This window comes from Lasiodiplodia theobromae, assembly GCF_012971845.1.
Source record: "Lasiodiplodia theobromae strain AM2As chromosome Unknown scaffold_36, whole genome shotgun sequence".
In the NCBI taxonomy this organism is placed as follows: Eukaryota; Fungi; Ascomycota; class Dothideomycetes; order Botryosphaeriales; family Botryosphaeriaceae; genus Lasiodiplodia; species Lasiodiplodia theobromae.
In genome coordinates this window covers 91,876-106,298 of record NW_023336515.1, presented here as the reverse complement: position 1 = coordinate 106,298, position 14,423 = coordinate 91,876, and the positions used below count along the sequence as shown (strand labels likewise).

The window sequence follows — 14,423 nt, the reverse complement described above, 5'->3', positions numbered from 1 at the left end:
TGCCACTGGAGTTGGAAGTGCTTCTGGCGGCATGTATGGTTGATGAACGAGAGCGAAGCTTCAAGAATTGGCAGATTATAGTAAGGTAGCCTCAAATGTTATTGTTGTTCTTTTTGATCTCACAATTACCAGAGAAGAATGTCCGCCAAGGGGTAGCTTATTATCATTGCACGGACCCACCCAGGTGTGACTAATTTAAACGCCATCTGCCAGAAGTAAAGCAGACCGTGATGATATTTCTACGACTGCAAGGTTGGACTAATATGGGGACCTTCAAATTCATGTTTCCCGAACCTGAACCATGCCCCAATAATCATAGCAAAAAGACCCACGAGTACAACGCTTGTGTAATTCATAGACCCAACAGTCACAGGTAAAACAGGTGGGAAGCAGATGAAGGCTCCGAGAACTACGATCCAGAGAACAGAAAAGATATTACAAAAATAACCAACCCAGCCCAAGTTGAGGTAACGAGATGGAAGGGCATTTTTCCGGCCTCTGGAGAGAAGGATCCCTTGGGGTACCACATAAGTGATGTTCAAGAACAGCACGGCCGAGGTAACAATGGAGTTGAATGCCGTCGTGGAAGCCAGGTACAGAAGTCCATATAAAATGACGAAAATAAAGGCAGCGACAGTGGTTCGAATGGGGAAGCCGAATCGAGCATCTACAACAGAGAAGTAAGCGGAATATGGAAGCCCGCCCTACGGTAGGTCATAGATGTGTTAGCCATATACCACTACAGTTTCATCACATTATTTCACATACATCTCGGGCAAAAGCCCACGTCATTCTACCACATGTCACCCACTGTGCAGGAAGACAGACTGTACGTAAAGTTAATCAAGACGAAACGTGTAGCGAGAAAAAGGTAAAACTTACTAACATAGACCACCAAAAGCCAAACGAACAGAAACATGGTCACGTATCTATTACCGATCCTGCCTCACTGTCAGTATTATCATGATACTACGAATTGCACTGACGTACACCTGGTAGACTATCTCGATGCTCGGCAACGCAGAGTTGTTGACAGCCGTCAGATCACTCATACCGAACATCAAGACCAGTACGAGGGGGAAGCAAGTGCAAAGCCCTATTGCCATAGTCATGCACATCACTTGGGGAACATGTTTTCCTGGATGTAATATCTCTTCACTGATGTGAATGGCTTGTTCAGTTAGCAACATACAGTTTCAATGAGGAAAGAGGCCTGGGATTACCTCCGTCAGTTCCGCCGAAAGCGTACATGGCATTTGTAATGCCCAGTAGCCAAGCTGTTCCTGAATCCCACCCACTTGTGCCTAGACCCGGTTGGATGATGAATGATGCTGGCTGTGTCTGTTGTCGCATTGCCAGCGTAACAATCAAGAAAACAACGAACCCCAGTAGCGAGGTATAGAGGGATATCTGAAGAATCCACGACATGTGCCTTGATGTCAAAAACACAGGGGCGACTGGATAATAAGTTAATCAGATTCAGAACTAACTTTGGAGGGACAAGTTATTGCTCACTCGTGATTAGAGCCACCGCAGAGTACATTAAATAAATTTGCCACTGGGAAATTGCGAAGGTCGGTTCCCAAAAGGCGATCATCCCGAGTAGAGACGTTGCAGCGAGGGAAATTCCAGAGCAGCTTCCACAGCGTTAGTAAAAGCAAAGACTTGTAATGTGAGAAACCCCATACGTCACAATACACCATGATATGGTAGACATCCAGCCGATGACGTATGCAGCGAAACGCTTGTTTTTATCTGGGCTCAAAACATAGCAAAAATGGTATTGTCCGCCGCTCGTCTACGGTTGGAGTCAATGAAGCTTGTTCATAAATCTTTCCTGTCTTGAAAACTTACTGGAAATGCGGAGGCCAACTCACTCAACCCCAGAGTTACGATGGACTGTACTACGAACGCAACGAGGAGACCAAATATGCAGACTTGGGGTCCTCCGTAGACTAGGTTCTGGCCGAAGACACTCTGAAGATGAATGATTTAGTACCCGCTCTCTACGACAGATCATGGAAGTGCTTACCAAGTACCCAACCCAAGAATTCGTGATGGAGAAGCCAAGCCCCAAAGCAGAGATCCATTTGAACTGCCGGGGCATGGCAGCCTCATGCCCATTTGCTCTGAGTATCTCATCATCATTTAGATTCGCGAAATCATGAACAGAGCCTTCAATGATGCTACCGCATAATTCGCCTTGCACATCGCATGACGGTTTCTTCGGGGGTGAATGTTCGATCGACTGTTGTGGCAGCATTGTGAGAATAGTCTGAATGGATTTTCCGTGGTTGTTTGCTTTAAGGCTCTATGGCGAGCCTCTTTAAAAGTAATTTGAGTGCATTATCGCGTCGCAGTTATCAAGGCCTTGCACTGCGGGGTTCGCAGAATAACGCATTGCATACTTCGGAGATAGTATCTGTCCGATACCACCCTTATCATGCAATGGGTACCTAATGTGGTATCTTACTCTGAATATCCTCCTGCCATCGTGAAAGGTCGATAACAAAAAGTCAATTCAGTTCCCATTTTGGTATCAAGCAAATCAAAATGCAAGCTTGCGATGAAACTCAAGATAAAGTGTGTGGGTAGATGAGATTTCTTGGCAGAGGACACATCCGAGATCCACCGAATGACGCAGTTGCCAAGCCTGTGGGGTGTGCTTGGAAGAGGGGCTCGTGCATTCGGGGACATTGGTTGGTATGCTCTTCCTGGAAGGTGTGGAAACAGTGCGTTCTTGTTCCTAATCGAGCATCTCTTGCACTCAGTCGTGCCGACAGCGTATTCTAGTGCCTGTTCAGGTACTCCTTCCATAGGAGTGTGTTGTAGTTCCTATCTAATCCAGCCCCACTACCAATGCACGTGGAACAGCGTCTCCCCAGATCTCCGCTTTGACATCCACTTTTCCTTTCCCGTGGCAGACCAAATGACTTCTGTACATATAATGCGACACTGAACGCTCCGAAAGATGGCGTATTCTAACCACTTCACACATTACTGTACACACGTTTCGAACCGAATATGCCAGCAGCCCGCATTGAAAAGTACGGACCAGAAGTCCAGAAGGTGCCTGCGGACGCCCCTCTCGAGGACATTTTGTATCTTCTCAAGCGCGACGGTGGGGTCTTCGTCAAAAATTTGGTCTCTGAAGAGGATGTCGACAAGGCTTGCGAGGACGTCAAAGAACGACTCGATGCTGACGTCGAATGGGAGGGCGCTTTCTTCCCAAGTGAGTCTCGAGCCTCCATCAGCATGCGCGAAAAATGCTTGCTCATGTAATGATCTTGTACCACCACGTTAGAGGAGACGCAGCGTGCACCATCCTTGATAGCCAGAAGCCCGACTTACACCAAGACGCAATTGATGCATCCTCTCTACCAGGCGGTTTGCGCGCACTTTCTCACCACTCGGAGCTGGTTCTGGTGGGGTGATACGAAGAAGGAGTCCGTGTCAAAGCCCTACGTTCACTCATGCACAGCGATGAGAATCGGGCCGGGAGGAAAGGCGCAGCCTCTGCATCGGGATGACTACATCAGCCACAATCACCATACGGAGATCGATGAGTGGGACGACGAGCGTGATCGAAACCGTGAGACGGCTGTGGGACTCTTCGTGGCCGGGTCGCGGGTTACAAAGGAGAACGGTGGAACGCAATTCATTCCTCGTAGCCATCTTTGGTAAGTCACGTTCACGAAAGCTCTCTGGGTCGCAATTACTCACCACTATTTTCAAGGGGCACCGACCGCGACACGCCACCGCGAGTGGATCAATGCATCTTTGCCGACATGGAGAAGGGGGACGCATTCATCATGCTGGCGTCCGCGTATCACGGTGGCGGCGACAACGTCACCAAGGATCAGAGGCGGATGCTCTTCTCCACCTTTGTAGTGCGCGGCTACTTGCGGCAAGAGGAGAACCAATTTCTTGCGGTTCCGAAGGACGTGGTCAAGGGTTACGACCGGCCAATTCAGGAATTCATCGGCTATTCCATGAGCGAGCCGGCTTGCGGCTATCTGGAACAGCTTGATCCTATCTATGCGCTAAACCCGGAGTTGCTGAAGGGGACCGCGCCGAAGGACTTCTGAGCGTTTATCTCCCAATGCTGATTGGATCGTGTCGACGCTCGTCAGCAATTCTCATCTATGATAGCAAATTGAGTCAATTGATAAATGCATGCTCACGTTTCCCCACGAAGTTGTATTGCATGTGAGCTGCTCAGATGACAGATGGAATGTAGTGCTTTGATCTTGGCATTCTACGTCAAACGGGCATCTTTTGCTTGCGGTTCCACAACGATAAGGGGACTACTGGACTTGGGAAGGGCAAATAGCCAGTAGAAAGCTGTGTAAATACCGGAAAAGCGATGATTTACGTCGGAATTACGCTAATGAGAGATGGCCCCTCCGACCGCAGTAAGTTGCGGGGAAGCCCGAAGAGCTGCCCCACGTATCTGCACCTCGGCACCGCGATTGGCACTTGAGCCTAAAACGGAAGTAATGCCAGCTATGCGACATTTGGAGAGGAGAGAGCTACCGGAATAGATATGAGATATCAGCAAGCTTATGACGTTACAATCGGGACGAAGCCTTCCCCGGGTTGAATCCATGAATCAAGTAAGTAGCTATTTAATCGGTGAAGGTCTCGCTGCATCTGCACTACACCATTGTGAGTCAAAACTGAAATTACCTGCGCCGAACAAACATGCCTTCCTCAGGAGATGCGACAAACCCTGTTTCCAACGGCACCCCAATGCCCTCGCTTTCAGCCAATCTTACGGGAAAGACGGCGATTGTGACTGGATCTTCAAGGTATAGCAAGAAGAAATTGTTCTTGCAGTGTTCATGCATCCAACTGAACTTGTATGGGACAGGGGTATTGGTGCAGGCATTGCGCTGGATCTTGGTCGGCGCGGTGCCAATGTCGTGGTCAACTATACGAGCGAAAAATCCGGCGCCGCCGCCGAGAGCATAGTCCAAGCCATCGAGTCGATGAAACTGGGAGCACGAGCCCTCGCAGTACGCGCAGACGTGGCTGTTGCGGCAGATCGCCAGAGGCTGGTGGACGCGGCACTGGCGCTGAGCCCCTCCAAGCACATCGATATGCTTGTCCACAACGCCGGGAACGGCGACGACCGCTATCTGGTGGATCTTGACGAAGACTTCTTCGACATGCAAATAGATCTGAACTTGAAAGGTACGCCGCTCAGTTCTACAGCTCCATTTGTGCGATCTTATCTCTAACGATTGCGGCAGCACCCGTGTTCTTGACGCAGATTGCGCTCCCGCACATGCCACGTGGTGGCAGAATTGTTATCATTTCATCCGTGTCGGCCAGGATGGGGGTTCCCCAGCAAAGTATCTACGCGGCTAGTAAAGTGGGAACAGAGGCACTGGCGCGAGTGTGGGCGACGGAGCTGGGGCAATCCCGCGGCATTACCGTAAACTGCGTGAACCCTGGACCCGTCGCCACAGAAATGTACTACGCCAGCTCACAGGAGTTCATTGATGCCTTGAAGCCACTGATTGATAGTACTCCTGCCGAGGCAAGGATGGGTGAGGTCGCAGATATTGTACCGCTCGTCAGGTAAGTCTGCTGAAAAGTAAAACAGGGCCATTGTTCTAACAAGTACGCAGCTTCCTATGCTCCGAGGAGAGCCGGTGGGTAACCGGAAGTGTTGTTAGCGCAAGTGGAGGGCTTTTGTTCTTCTAGTGTCAGATGCTCCATAGATTGTGGATTGGAACTGCGGTCTTTTCTCCTTTCGAGCCATGACTCAACAACTCGTTGCTTGTTGTTCAACTGTGCATTATGCCGCATAATCTAACTAAGAAACCTACCTCTTATCATAGCAAGAGAACAAATAATTTGAAGAGAAATTTCGCTCGTTCTGTCCTACAAGAACGCCCATTAATTCGGATCATGAACATTTCACACAGAAATATCAAGAATTGTCTTGTTATCTGAACACAATAAATTCAATCGCATAAACTAACCGACCAACAACATCTCATCGAATCTATCACAGCTTGGATCCCACGTCTGATGCATCATTGCAACAGCCCTCTGCAGCATTCTCATGAGTATAGAGGGTCGACCTGTTGAGTTTCTGCTCTGAGCGCGGTACGTCGTTCGACGGGTTCTGCTCAAAGAAGCTGGTCGGCTTCAACGACACGCTGAACTTCTCAGCCGGCATTACTGGGAAATCTGCATGCAGTTAGCGGCATCAATACTTCCAAACAACGTGAGATAGACATACCCTCAGGTCGCGTAACGTGCGTGACGCCAAATGTGTGCCACAAGACGACATCCTCGTTCTCTACATTTTCGTTCCTGGCAGCGTACACGGCCAGGCCGGTGTCCTCTCGGCTCTGGTTCGTAAACTCTCCCGCAGCCCACAACTCGCCGTCTTGGTATCGCGTCACCCAGATGGGTTTGGAGGCAAATATTCCTCTCCGATAATTGAATGTATGCGGCGGCATCATGAGCATTTGACTCGGGCAAGGGTGCAACTTGTACCCTACGGGTTTCCCTGAAACACTGTTCACGCGGGAGGGGTTGATGATCCTGAAGGTCCGTGACTTGGTTAGATCAAGGTCGTAGCCCCCAGGCCTGGTGACAGGCGTCGTGTGCACACGGAATGCGCAACCATACGGATCGAGCTGTGGGTCGGGGTGGATGGGGATGCAGTCGTCGTACACAATGCTGTTGCGCACCCCGTCAAGGAATGGATCAATGCGCACATTGAACAAGTGTTGGTGGTTGGTGGCTAGCACTCCTGGGGCTACTGTGGTCCCCCATGGTGAATGCTGCCCTTGTCTTATGGGCATCGTCGACACTATTCCTGTAGCGCGAACCTCGACGTGGAGGTTCGCGGCCTGGTCCAGCACGAAAGCCAGGATATACTCGTAGTTGGCCACAGTAGCCGTGCATTGAATGACGAGTTGACGGTCACGCACGACCGACGCGGCGCCAGTGTGCCAGTTTGTGTGTTTCCAGCCGATTCCCTGATCAACCTCATGCATGCAGACGGCATTGGGGATTTCGACGGGCTCGCCAACACCCGTCACCCTGATCCCGTCGAAGTACGCGATGTGCCCCAAACAATCGCAGCCCAGGACAAGAGCATTCGAGGTCAACCCGAAACCTGAATCGCCGAGATCAAAAGCCTGCTTGCGGTGATACGGGGCCCGGGGGTCACCATATGGCACCGTCATTTCGCTCATTGACACGCGGTAAAATAGAGGACGCCCATCGTACCGTACGTCATGCAGAACAGGGCCCTCGCGGATAGTCCATCCCAGGTGGAATGTCCACTTTTGCCAGGCAACGCGCCGCCCATCGATCGAGAAGGAGGGCCCATCTGGTTGGATGACCTGCAGCGGCTTGAGATCTTTTCTGAACGCTTGCTCCCCAAGCAAGCGTGCGCTATACTCAACCGGCTTGACAGGCTGCCACGGCTGGGTTTCGTCGTCGACTTCTTTCCCGTCGCCGAGCGGGAGTTTCTCTATGCGGACCAGCTCCAGGGTATGAGCGTCGAACACGGGAGCCAGTGGAGCTGGGATAGAGTAGTAATTTGCTTCCGGGTCGTCATTGAGGGCGATGTACATGTAGCATTGGAAAAACCGCCGACGCTCGTGAGGGTCATCGGTGCCGTATGCCCAAGGGTCGTTCGTTACCTTGGCGCTACAACTCAGTCGTTAGTTTTTCTCTCAGCCCTGGAGTACTAGAGGTACCAACCCTGGAGGAAGCTTGAGCTTCTCAACCTCGGCTACTACGGCAGGGTGCGAAGTGCACGCCTTGTGTACCCGTTCATACTCATCCCAGTCAACCGGGCCCTGCACATCAGGCAGCTCCGCATTTTCCTCAACCGTCCCGGAAGAGATATTGACGATTGCTTTGCCAAGAAGCTGCGATCCCTTCGCGTGGTAGTAGACTCGTGCCTTCCGATCTGGTCGTGGCGGCGTTTGTGTATGCTGCTGGCTGTCAAAGTAGTCGAGCACGAGTTTCTTGGGAGGTTCAGCAAGATCGATCGTCTTGAAGCGAATCTGTCCATTTGAGGATAGCTTCAGATGCTGCTGGAGAATTTGAACCGTATGGCGGACTTCGACATTGGAGAGAGGATCGAGAGGGTGTTGCTGAGCGTGTCTTCCCATCTTTGACGTAACAAAAGCAAATGTTTATGCAATCCGAAGTAGTGTAGTCAAAGGTACAACCAGTAGGTAGTTTTCACAGTAACTGTCATAGCCCGAAAGACCATGCATCTTATATCCACCTATCATGCGGAACAAATGCAGAACACCAGTTCGGAGTGTCTCCCAATTTTGCAGTCAAGAGCACCGACTACTGAAAATAGTGGTACGGCTGGCCACCATATGATAACGCTCTTATCAATGCTGGTTCAATCACTTTAAAAGGAAGGAATCCCAACGTTGTGTGGTAATTTGAAGAAGTGGGGTAAATTTCCAAAAGTAGAAATACTCTCAACTCTGTGACTCGGCTAGAGCGCATCGACCCGAGCCGCCCGCCGATAGGAACTCCCCGCAACAAATGGTCCATATTCAAGGCTCATATTGCTGAGTATAGGTTTTTGAACTTCAGAACTCTGCCCGGCTACGTTAGCTGCGGAAACGTTTCTTTTTCGACGAACACTCTTCATACAGCGGCGGGACCGCCAAGAGAAAGAAAAGGCAACTGTACTATCATGCAATAAGCTGGAATTTCCAGGCCCACCCACTCTCAAAGCTTTGCTCAATAGTGGAGTACTATAGCATTGTGACTTAACCATATGTGAGCGCAAATGGGGTTCGTTCGAGTAACTTGCTTAACGCTGGTTTCCTCAAAGTGATGGAATTTGATCCTTAAGCACCTCCGAATGAAAATATAAAAAAGTCATAGAAGGATACCGAACTGCCAAGCAATCAGGATGATTGACCATGTCAGGAGATGTCAATCATGTTCCAGAGAAGGTAGAAGCAACATGGAACCAATAGTGCTCAGCAATCCAGTAATTGGTCTTGAATACGAAAGGGCAATAATCGTGTGCATTGTGATATATATTTGACAGTTATGTGGGCACAGTACTTCAAATTACAAGTCAGACCTTTGAAATAAACGGCGTTTTATCTAGTTATGCAGTCCGCGTGTCAACCAGATTCCTCTCTACCACGAAGACTAGCTACAATTTTCGAACGCTTCTACCGATATACACACATGAAGCTAACGCAACGATGTATATTCAGAATATCTACAGTCAATTTGAGACTTGTATCTCACTGCTTATGAATTTTCACCTTCAACACCGTCTGGTATCCATTGAACCACCACTACTCCACCACTTGCACTACCACACGGGTCCAATAGCACGTATACGTAGGCACTATATAGTCTTTCTCCCCAAGAAAACTCCCAAAACTCAATTTTGGTCTTCATAAATTTAGATATAAGATCTAGGCTACACGAACAGCATACCGCCGTTTGCATTCACCACGCTCCCCGTCGTCCAGCGGCTTCTTTCCTCACATAGGAAAGCAATTATTTGTGCCACATCATCCACCTCTGCGACTCTAGGAGCCGCAGGCGTGTCCTGAATGGCTGCTTCCCAGAACTTCTGAGCTTCTGGAGTTTCCACTGCCTTGGCCCACAAATCAGTGTTCACAGGGCCCGGATTAACGCAGTTGACCGTAGCGTTGTACTTGTGCCCGAGCTCCCGGGCCAGCGACCGAGTAGCACTCTCCATAGCTCCCTTACAGGCTGAATAGACCAAACACCCGGAATGGCCACTCCTCGCATATATGCTGGACATGTTGACGATTCTCGGCGCAGGTCCGAAGTAGGGGACCGCCTCTTTGATGAGGAAAAGCGGGAACCAAAGGTTGACGGTGGTTTGTGTCTCGAAAAGTTCGGTCGTCGTTTCAAGTAGTCCGAACTCGCCTCCGGTGGCTGCGTTGTTGACGATAATGTCGATGGTTCCCCATTTGTCGGCAACAGCTTTGACGATGGCTTGGGGTGCTGTTCGGTCCGTTCCCGCGGCAGCAACCGCAATGGAATCAACTCCGAGTGCCCGAATCTCGCGGGTAACCTCCTCTGCTTGAGCCTTGGAATTTGCGTATGTGATGAGGACATTGGCACCGCGGTTGGCGAGCTCGAGAGCTATACCCCTGCCGATGCCGCGAGAGCCGCCCGTGACAATGGCGACCTTGCCCTGCAAAGTACGGGTCTGAGGGGTTTCTGTTTCTCTGGATCTCGTAGTCTCGTGTGCCATTATGGTATGTGAATGAGTCTGGTCAAATGATTGTCCACGTAATGAAACTCGTCATTAGATATACAGCTCAAGTTTCGGTCCCCACATCCGATTCCGAGGCGTTCTGATCTCGGCCGTTCCGATCCGTGGTCTCGCCAATAATCGGATCACCCGAGTCCAGTTATCGGTCGGCACATAACCGCTCGGTCGGTCTTTCCGGTTAACGGATGACACATCCGACACCATCACCATTGCTCGGGTGCCCCCCAAGAAATATAGAGGATCACTTGAGCTGCTCTGCATCCTTTGCTGTTGATCGATACACGAAACCCTTCTTTACGATCCAATTGGCCTGACTTTCTCCAAGACTCCACTTCCAGACTTTACAATGCCAGCCCCTCGTTCAATCTCGATAGTCGGTGTCCATGCCGAGGGTGAGATTGGGGATGTCGTTGTCGGTGGCGTATTGGACCCGACTGGTTGCTCCAGCATGTACGAGAAGCTGGTCTACTTCCGCGACAAAGCAGACGATACGCGCCAGCTGCTAATGCAGGAGCCTCGTGGACGATCCTCGCAGTGCATGAACTTGATTCTAGCCCCTTGCGATCCTCGAGCCGACGCAGCATTCCTGACCATGGAGAGCGACGAGTATCCTCCAATGTCCGGTGCCAATACAATTGCGACAACTACCGTCCTTCTCGAGACGGGAATGGTGGAGATGAAGGAGCCAACAACGCGGCTCAGCTTGGATACTGCGGCTGGGCTCATCGGCGTTACGGCGGATTGCGAAGGTGGAAAGTGCAAGGCCGTTGCATTCGACAATGTGCCATCCTTTGTGCACGTCCTGGATCTCAAGGTCGAAGTCCCTGGCTTGGGCACAGTGTCTGTCGATATTGCTTGGGGCGGCATGCATTACGTGCTTGTCGACGCACCGTCCGTCGGCCTTGCTATTCGTAACGAGTGCGGAGCCGATCTTGTGCGAGTTGGCGAGAAGATCAAGCGTGCGGTCCAGGACGCGTACACACCGGTCCACCCAGAAAACCCGGATATCCGCGGCGTCACGGTCCTTGAATTCACCGAGCCATTGGAGGACGGCCCAGAAAACAGCAAGACTGCGATCAACACCGTCATTGTCTCGCCAGGCAGACTTGACAGGAGCCCCTGTGGAACTGGCACCTGCGCCCGCATGGCAGTTCTCCATGCTAGGGGTCAGTTGAAGGAGGGAGAGACGTTCCGGCACCGAAGCATCATTGGAACAGAATTCATTTGTCAGATTCGCGGCACAACTAAGGTTGGGGAGTTCAACGCCGTGCATCCCAGAGTGAAGGGAAGAGCCTGGCTCACGGGCTTCAGGCAGTCTACGCTTGATCCTACTGACCCCTTTCCCGTGGGATACCGGGTTGGAGACCACTGGCATATTCCGGGCCACGACGGGCAGGCGTAGGATGGAGGCTTAGTCTAGCACGGCCAGATGGCCGAAAACGAATAGATCATGACTTGACATCAATGTGGCTTCTGCGTCGTAATCTGATAGCGCATCGTTTACGTCTGTCAAGTTGTATGGAGATGGCACTGATAGACCATTCGTATGCTAAGATTAGTATGATAATGCTATCGCAGCCCACGTCGCAAAGATATGTATCATGCCATTGATGAGTGTATTCTGTGCTGAGTCCTATCAAAGTGTTCGCAAGCTTATCAATGTGGAAAGGCTTTGTTGTCTTAAACAAATATCTCAGATAGCAGCGCTCGGGCTTTTGGGCCGCAGTTTCGGGAAGCATCCCGGTGGCGTATATGAGGCGCCCTACCCCACTCGTGCAATGTCGGGCGACTAATCTAAATAGGATGGAGCTGAAGGCACGCGGGGTATGACATAGGGCCTTAACCTAAAAAGCCGGTTTCCGGGGCTGTAGCACGAGCCACCAGGAGACCCATCCTAGATAGCGGGCCAAGACCTGGGGAGTTATAAGCGGCCGGGTCTAACGATTCCTTCACCTCAACCGTTTGTCCTTTGCAGGAACGTTTCCAGCGCATGATCAATATGTCACAGACATACGAGAAGAGAGAGCTCGACCCGGAGGTTGCTCTGCGGCCCTCGTCGATTAAGAAAGAGGAGAATGAAGCAAACCCTGTCCAAGAAGATGCAGTTTTCGGTGATATTACGGAACGGGGCCCGAACTACCGCAACGTGCGCAAATCCAAGTCTCCTTTGGTCGTATGATTGCTAACGAAGCACAGGTTGGATGGTTGGGGGCAATTGCTCTCATGATGAAGACGCAGGTTGGTTTGGGCGTCCTGTCCATCCCGGCCGTTTTTGACGCACTCGGCCTCATCCCCGGCATCATTTGCTTGTGTACCATCGCCACCATCACCACCTGGTCGGGCTATATGATTGGCGTTTTCAAATTGCGCCACGGGCAGGTCTACAGCATCGACGATGTTGGTGGGTTGCTGTTTGGCCGGATTGGTCGTGAGGTTTTTGCAATTGCATTTGCACTTTGTGAGTAGAGTGGAAACGCGGGAAGAGACTGCCTCTGACGTTTCACAGGGTGGATTTGCTGTTCCGGATCTGGCATGCTCAGCATTTCAATCGGCCTGAATGCCCTTTCAACGCACGGTACCTGCACGGCCGTCTTTGTTGCAGTTTCTGCCATTGTGGGATTCATTTGCGGTAGCATTCAGACGCTCGGACGCATTACGTGGCTGGCATGGATCGGCTTGGCTGGCATTGTGACTTCGAGTAAGGCTCTGAATTCTGCTGTTCTCCGTGGATTGACCTGATGGTTGCTAGTATTCGCCCTTACCGTGGCTGTCGGAGTTCAAGATCGCCCCGACGCAGCGCCGCAGGGAGGTGAATGGGCGTCTGACTATAAACTTTTCGGCAACCCGACCTTCGCTGAAGCTACGTCAGCTCTGGCGTCGCTCATCTTCGCTTACGCCGGAACGCCCGCCTTTTTCTCCATCGCGTCGGAGATGCGCGATCCTCGGTACTACACTCGCTCGTTGATGATCTGCCAGACGTGCGTGACGTCGATCTATATCGCCATCGGCACCGTCGTCTACTACTACTGCGGATCATACGTTGCATCACCAGCATTGGGCTCGGCTGGAGTGGTTATGAAGAAGGTGTGCTATGGGTTGGCTCTGCCCGGATTGATCGTCACCACGACGCTCATGACACACTACCCGGCCAAGTATGCCTTCGTCCGCATTCTCCGCGGGTCCCACCACCTCACTGAGAATTCCATCATCCACTGGGCTACCTGGCTTGGCTGCACGTTCAGTGTTGCAATGATCGCGTACATCATAGCCAGCGCCATCCCCGTCTTCTACGGCCTCGTTGCGCTTGTCGGGGCCCTTCTCGGAACGCTCATGTGCTTCCAGCCCATGGGCTGCATGTGGCTCTACGACAACTGGGGCAAACGTAAGACGGGGGCGTCTACCAAGTGGACTCTTATGGTTTGCTGGTGCGTCTTTGTCATTGCGTCTGGAACTTTTCTGATGGTGGCCGGTACATACGGTGCCATTGTGGGTATCGTGGCCGACTACAAAGCGTCAGGCGGCTCAGCGGCATGGTCCTGTGCCGACAATTCAAACTCGGTGTAGTCGGTGGGTAGAAGTAGTTCAATATATAAGATTGTGGCCTTACCGAGGGTGTTTGTTGCTTGGATGATGTCTAATTTAGAAGGGCGCCAGCCCCACTTGACCTGCTAGCAGATCCGCTGGCACACACCCATAAAATATGACGTAGGACGCAGCAATGCTTCGGTAGATGAACGGTGGCTGGTAACTGTTCTCCACGCCCGGATTTCATGTGCGGTAACCCCCGCGTTCCCCACAAAGTGCTACGGGACTGCATCCGACCTTTACTTGCCTGATATGGGCAACAGATGACTAGTGCGAGCGCTGATTGGCCGCTACGGTGAGTGTGCCGGCTTATCAAAGCCACGCGAATATGAAATCCTACCAATCATCTGTCGTCTTGACCTTTCCCGGTCGTCGTCACGGCACTCGATCCGCGTACATGGCTCTGATGGACTCCAACTCCCTTTGCAGCAGGGTTCTCAGTCCCCGTAACAAATAAGTAGAGAATGAAGAAGCCTGCGGAACAGATCGTTGTGAAGCGCAGCTTGCCCTGAAGTCCTTTGCCCCATTCCCGCGATTATTCTGTCCATTCCATCCT

The 14,423-nt window shown here is 51.4% G+C and overlaps 6 protein-coding genes across 6 annotated transcripts; 4 read left to right on the top strand and 2 right to left on the bottom strand.

Annotated features, from left to right (window-relative positions):
- Positions 1-3,024: 3,024 nt before the first annotated feature.
- Positions 3,025-4,088, top strand: LTHEOB_10102 (Phytanoyl-CoA dioxygenase; the record flags this gene model as incomplete). Its single annotated transcript, XM_035506711.1, has 3 exons — positions 3,025-3,232; positions 3,482-3,680; positions 3,737-4,088. The coding sequence occupies 3 exons, from the start codon at positions 3,025-3,027 to the stop codon at positions 4,086-4,088; spliced, it is 759 nt and encodes a 252-aa protein (XP_035368140.1).
- A 664-nt stretch (positions 4,089-4,752) lies between these two features.
- Positions 4,753-5,712, top strand: LTHEOB_10101 (putative short-chain dehydrogenase; the record flags this gene model as incomplete). Its single annotated transcript, XM_035506710.1, has 4 exons — positions 4,753-4,811; positions 4,874-5,196; positions 5,256-5,586; positions 5,637-5,712. The coding sequence occupies 4 exons, from the start codon at positions 4,753-4,755 to the stop codon at positions 5,710-5,712; spliced, it is 789 nt and encodes a 262-aa protein (XP_035368139.1).
- A 307-nt stretch (positions 5,713-6,019) lies between these two features.
- On the bottom strand, positions 6,020-8,153 carry LTHEOB_10100 (uncharacterized protein; the record flags this gene model as incomplete). The annotated part of the gene is made up of 3 exons (XM_035506709.1): positions 6,020-6,204; positions 6,257-7,683; positions 7,738-8,153. 3 exons carry the CDS (start codon positions 8,151-8,153, stop codon positions 6,020-6,022), a joined length of 2,028 nt encoding a protein of 675 aa, XP_035368138.1.
- A 1,298-nt stretch (positions 8,154-9,451) lies between these two features.
- LTHEOB_10099 (Gluconate 5-dehydrogenase) lies at positions 9,452-10,261 on the bottom strand (the record flags this gene model as incomplete). The annotated part of the gene is made up of 1 exon (XM_035506706.1): positions 9,452-10,261. One exon carries the CDS (start codon positions 10,259-10,261, stop codon positions 9,452-9,454), a length of 810 nt encoding a protein of 269 aa, XP_035368137.1.
- Positions 10,262-10,628: 367 nt separating this feature from the next.
- LTHEOB_10098 (Proline racemase) lies at positions 10,629-11,684 on the top strand (the record flags this gene model as incomplete). Its single annotated transcript, XM_035506705.1, has 1 exon — positions 10,629-11,684. The coding sequence occupies one exon, from the start codon at positions 10,629-10,631 to the stop codon at positions 11,682-11,684; it is 1,056 nt and encodes a 351-aa protein (XP_035368136.1).
- Positions 11,685-12,272: 588 nt separating this feature from the next.
- Positions 12,273-13,846, top strand: LTHEOB_10097 (Amino acid permease; the record flags this gene model as incomplete). Its single annotated transcript, XM_035506704.1, has 4 exons — positions 12,273-12,428; positions 12,479-12,740; positions 12,789-12,980; positions 13,032-13,846. 4 exons carry the CDS (start codon positions 12,273-12,275, stop codon positions 13,844-13,846), a joined length of 1,425 nt encoding a protein of 474 aa, XP_035368135.1.
- Between the last annotated feature and the right edge of the window lie 577 nt (positions 13,847-14,423).